Consider the following 6000-nt stretch of genomic DNA (forward strand, 5'->3'; position numbering starts at 1 on the left):
TGACAGTCTTGAACTTAGAGACAATGTCATCCCTTCCTCATCCTCCTCTGCTTCCTCCTCTTCCTCTGGGACTTTCATCTCCTCCCACAAGCTATTCAAAGTCTGCTCCAGCTCCGGAATAGTAGTGATGCTGATGACAGCGTATGCTCCAGCTCCGAAATAGTGATGCTGATGATGGCATCGTCAGCATTATCCATCTTAGTGGCCATTTCGAAACTGTGCAGAAGAGTGCAGAGGTCCTTAATCAGTGCCCACTCTGTAAACATGATATGCACCATGTCCATACTGCATTGGCCCATACTGTACAGCATAACATACTGTGTCAGGGCACATTGCTGCTTCCATAGTCGCTGCAACATGTGCAGAGTGGAATTCCACTGTGTCAGCACATCACATATCAACCTGGTAACTGGCATGGACAAAGACATCTGTATTGATGCAAGTCGATGACCAGAGGGGAGCGAACGGCAGAAATGAGCACACAGCTTATGTGCTTTCTGGAGCAGCTCACCAAGGCCAGGATAGTGGCGCAGAAAGCACTGTACCACCAGGTTGGTTACATGCGCCATGCAAGTAAAGTGTGTGAGCTTGCCTCACCGTAGGGCCGCCACCAGATTTGCACCATTATCGGACACAGCCTTCCCTGGATGCAGGTTCAGTGGAGACTGCCATTGATCAAACTTAGTCTGGAGAGCTGTCCACAACTCTTCAGCTGTATGAATGCAATTTCTAAGGCATATCAATTTTAACACTGCCTGATTGTGGTGAGCCTTGGCTGCGCAATACAGAGGTGATGGGGATTTGCTCTGCACTGTTGGAACGCGTGTCTGGTTAAGGCAGAGGTTGGAAGCACAGGTGGAGGCCCTAGAGGAGATAGAGAAGGCAGAAGCAGTGAAGGAAGTGTTATATGTAGAGGTTTGTCCTGCAAGCCTTGGTGATTCCAAGACTTGTGGAGCAGCACCTGTCCCCACAGCCCCCAGAGTCACCCAGTGCCCAGTCAGTGAGATGTAACACCCTTGGCCATGCTTACTCATCCAAGTGTCTGTGGTGAAATACACCCTGGCAGACAGAGATATTGTCAAGGAACGGGTGATGTTGTCTGCAACATGCTGGTGTAGCGCAGGCACATCTTTGTTAGAAAAGTAATGGCAACTAGGTAAGGCTAGATTCACATTAGCACTTTTGAGCGCAGCGACGGCCTGCGCACGGCTGCCACTAATCCCCGCCCCCTGCCGCGCCTCTGCTGGTAGCTCCTCCTACCGGCGCATGACGCTGCATGCGTCCTGCGTCCCCAATCTTTATCACTGGGGGCGCAGGCCGTGTGCAGTATGCGTTTGGCGGCGCATGCGCCTTTTTGATGGCCTGTGCCCCCAGTGATAAAGATTGGGGATGCAGGACGCATGCAGCGTCATGCGCCGGTGGGCGGAGCTACCGGCGGAGGCGCGACAGGGGGTGGGGCTTAGCGGCGGCCGTGCGCAGGCCGTCGCTGCGCTCAAAAGCGCAAATGTGAAACTAGCCTAATTGGTACTGAGGGACTGCGACGGCAGTCAGCTTATTGAAACCATCTGTATCTACCAGACAGAAAGGCAGCATTTCAGTAGCAAACAGATTGGAGATGATGGAGTTCAACCTCTTAGCTTTGTCATACGTAGGAGGAAACAATCTTTTACGTGACCACAACTGTGGAACCGTGGGCTGGCTGCAGTGCTGAGAGAGGGCGGAATATGGTGAACCGGATAAACTGCTGGACCGTGAGAGAGGTGCAGGCAGAGATGTTACAGTGGATAAAGAAACTTTTGGTGTGCTCGTTCTCTGAGATCCATCAATAACAGCAGGCAAATCCACTTCTGTTATGGCGGGCTCTCAGTCAGCTTGACAGGAGCGGGTAAAGAACTCAAGGTTCTGCGGTCAAAGACCTGCATCTCAATAGTTGGCACAGTAACACAGGAGGAGCAATAAGCAGCAGATGCGATTGATGGGGTGACTGATGGTTGTTAAGCTATGCTGGTCTGCATTTTTGCACAGTGGGATTCCCACAGTAAAGCATGTTGATTGCGCATGTGAAGGTTCTTACATGTAGTAGTCAAATTATTGCACTTTTTTACCTCGACTCAGTTTTTTTTGTTTGCAAAATTGGCAGATTGCATGAGTTGGTTCATCCTTTGCAGTGTCAAAAAAGGCCCAGGATAGGAAACCCTTGCCAACCCTGTGAGCTGCAGACCCGCGGACCCTGCTTGTGACAGGCACAGTTGTGGTTGAATATGCATTGCTCATCATAGCTGCATCAGTATGTGTCTGTGACACACAACGCAACATAACCTCCTTGTCTTCCTCCTCAGTTGACCTACTGAGCTGTGTGCCTCTATGTTCACTCCAACTGGGATCTAACACCTCATCATAATCATCCTTTGTGTTATCACATTCCTCGCCCTTGGAATCACCCTCCTCCTCTTCTTGCCCTGACAGCACAGTACAGTCCGCGTGAGTCTCAGAAATCTCAGTCTCATCAGGATCACCTCCCCCCAGGGGTTAACATCTGATGATGAGGGTCAAGATGCTGTTTGGACCATACTTCATCCTGCCCCGGATCCAAGCTTAAAAAAAATTTGGACATTGATTCAGATTTCCTCCTTTTGACTCTGTGAAGCTTTTGAGCACACTTCTGATGAACGTGACACAGAATGTGTGTACAACTCTACAGACTCACCCATCTGTGGTTCTGTACAGTCAGTTGAATGGTTGGATAGTTGGGACGCCGAGGGGAAGCAAGGGGATTTTAGGTGCCACCTCTTTGGACTGTATTGGGCGTGATGTTGAGGTGGAGGAAGAGGAGTGGCCACTTGAAGCTGCACTTGCTATCCACTCGAGTACATGCTCTTTCTGGGCATTAGCGTACTGCTGCGCATCTGCCAAACAAAGGTAGTGGTGTACCCTGTCTAGTAATATAAGTTGTCAGTTGTCTTTGCATAGGACGTGATGTTGTTTCACTGGTGCTTTCACAAACATTACCACCTACCATACCTACACCTTGAACACCAAACCTAATTCCCCTTCCACCACGGCTTTGCTTTTTCTCAGTCATGTTGCTCAGATAGTGTGGTTGGAGCACAGTATTAGCAACAAAAAGTTAGATTTTCAAGTCTACACCACCTCTGCAAACAGCTGAATTTCAGCGACAGTAAATTCCAAGTTTAAATATACCGTGCTGTATCGTGTTAGTCACAGAAAAAGGAATTGTTTGAGTGTGGATGAAGCCTGTATGACAAAAGTTATGCTATAAACTATTTTAAAGTCAGGTCCTCTACTGTATGACACTAGGAACAGAATAATTTTTTGAGGCCTAGAGATCAGGCCTCTATAACACATTAGATTCTACAAACTATTTTAAAGTCAGGTCTCCTACTGTATGACACTAGAGAACAGGAACAATTTTTTTTGGCCTCTATGTCATACCTCTTTAACACACTAAATGCTACAAACTATTTTATTTATCTATATTTCAGGGTTCAGTTGGGCACAGATGGCTCTCTAAACTGTTCACACAGGATGCGTTTTGGTTATCACTGGGCAGCCCGCCAGTTCTTAAAGTATAGGCATCACTAATAAGTTGTAAGTCAGGTGCTCTGCATCACCTGTATGTGAATAATGCCACATACAGATTATCTTTTGTTCACTAGTTTACCAAGTAATCACCCCATCCATTGATTGGTAGGTTGAGAGTGATTGTTTCATCATTATAGCTGACCTGTGTTGCTGCCATCTTAATTGTGTCCACTACACGCTGATAGTGCATTTGTTTGGAGGACTGGGCAGGTAAGCATCTCTGCCTTTCTTCTGTGATTTTTAAAACTATTTTAAAGTCAGGTCTCCTACTGTATGACACTAAGAACAGAATAATTTTTTTGTGGCCTCTGGATCAGGCATCTAATCTACAGCATAATTTCAATCCCACCAAATGACAATGTGTGAAACGGTTAACTTTTTGCAACTGAAAAATTAAATTTTATTTAATATGCCTTAGGTCTGCAGACAGGTTCATATCACCGCCATATAATGACAATGTGGGATACAGCAGGCTGTTTCACATTTAGCAACAGAAAAAAATTAAAATTTTTTTAATGTGCCTTAGGTCTGTAGACAGTTTTATATCACCACAGCACTAAATGACAAGACGGGATACAGCAGGCTGTTTCACATTTAGCTAGTGAAAAAATATTAATTAGAATGCTATACTCGTGCATTGAGCACAATAGAAGCAGTGCACAACACACTTGTAGGACATGTGCCCTCCTGACTTTGTCTGTGGACCTCAGTAATGGCCAAAAATAAAAAAAAATGCTGGAAGGTAAATTTAACAACCACACTGGACACTAGCTAGCTACACTCTCTGACTGATACACAACCACCTAACTAACTAGCTAAAATCTGGGGTTCAACAGGCTTTTTCACATTTAGTTAGCTAAAAAATATTAATTAGGCCGGGGTCACACTAGCGTATGACATCCTCTGTTTGGCTTTTGTAATCTTTTTAATTTTATGTATGGTTTTTACATTGTTATAATAAAGAGTTGATTGTTATATATTTTATTTCTGTACAACACTTTTTGATTCAAATACGACTTATATGATATGTTATGTGCTCTTTACGGTTTTCTATGTTATGGAGTGTTGCCCTCTTCCTAATTGGGTGAGTGGGCTTGGGTAGTATATTCATAATGTGAATAAAATTGCAGCATGCACTAGTTTTTTCAGCAAACCAGATGAGACTCACCCATTAAAGTCAACTGGTGTTAAAAAAAATTAGATTCAATACGTATAGCATTTGATTTTTATGGATAAATTGCAATTCTGTAAAATTGGAATCTGTAAATGATCCTGTAAATGATTATCAACTTCTGCTGTAAAAAAAAATATTTGCACATGGATGACAAGTGAGAGAAAAACTGTTTAGGTTTTCTGGATGAAAACGACGAGTTTTTTTAAGCTTTTGTGAACCTGGCCTAATAGTAGATCCAGAAAAACGTGGAACAAAATGAGGACATTGGTTATCTTTATCAGCAATTTATAAACTGATGAGGAATATTTATATATTTAAGTGCCCCTCCACTGCAGTGAAAATGCTGACACTTTATATTCAGAGTTACACTTAAGCTTTTGTAAGATGAAAAACAACTTTAAAAATAATAAATAATTTACATAGTTAAAAGTAATAAATACTTATAATAGTAGTATTATAAATAATGATATAATAGGGAAAATGGATGAAGTCAAGCAAATTAAATAAGGCAGAAATAGCACATGCTGAACATGGGTTAAATATTTATTGGTACCGTATCTATCAATATAAATTGCAGCAAATTAGAATCACTACTAAAAGAACAATAGTTAAACAAGCTGATAACTCTTTTCATCCACTATTGCCCATATCACGCAGCATATACAGTATATAATGGCTGATTATATAGTGGTTACATTCATTTGCAGGTGACAGACCTTTAGTAGGTCTTATATTTGCCCCATCAGTACTCACCATTTCATTCTCCTCTCCTTCATTAAGCACTGCATGATTTTCTGCCATTCTTTCATGTACCAGTACGACTGTGCAAAACTGTGTATGGGAATGTGGCAAGTCTTAATTCCTTCTGATCTGGAAACTTTTCACTGCAAAACTTTTGTCTCCTTAACGTACAGCCTCCAGATTTGCCTACAGGCTCTTATTGGATCTTGTTTTTGTATTGGGTACAGATATTTCCTTCAAATGATGTATTAGTATGTGTATATAAAGCAGTAGAAACGTATTTCAACTATGTTTAAATTCTCTGCTTTCTCATTTCAATATATATCAAGAATTTAGATTGTAGATCACTGTTATAGAATAGAAAAATAAAGTGGCTGCTGTATAAGCAAGGATAAGTAATTAATGAGCAAAAAGATATCCAGGTATCATAGAAGATGATATTGGACTTTACTATAGATCTGTTGATGTCGATGTAATTGTTT

The 6000-nt window shown here is 42.5% G+C and overlaps 1 protein-coding gene across 1 annotated transcript in view; it reads right to left on the reverse strand.

The window, feature by feature from the left end:
- The window catches only part of LOC141092472 (probable cation-transporting ATPase 13A5), a 318264-nt gene extending 312627 nt beyond the window's left edge, over positions 1-5637 (reverse strand). The window contains exon 1 of the mRNA XM_073578636.1: positions 5531-5637. Within this exon, the coding sequence (XP_073434737.1) occupies positions 5531-5578 (48 nt within the window). The 5' untranslated portion in view covers positions 5579-5637. The remainder of the gene's footprint in view (positions 1-5530) is intronic.
- Between the last annotated feature and the right edge of the window lie 363 nt (positions 5638-6000).

This window comes from Dendrobates tinctorius, unplaced genomic scaffold (assembly GCF_039654945.1).
Source record: "Dendrobates tinctorius isolate UK_male_01 unplaced genomic scaffold, ASM3965494v1 ptg000060l, whole genome shotgun sequence".
Taxonomy (NCBI): Eukaryota; Metazoa; Chordata; class Amphibia; order Anura; family Dendrobatidae; genus Dendrobates; species Dendrobates tinctorius.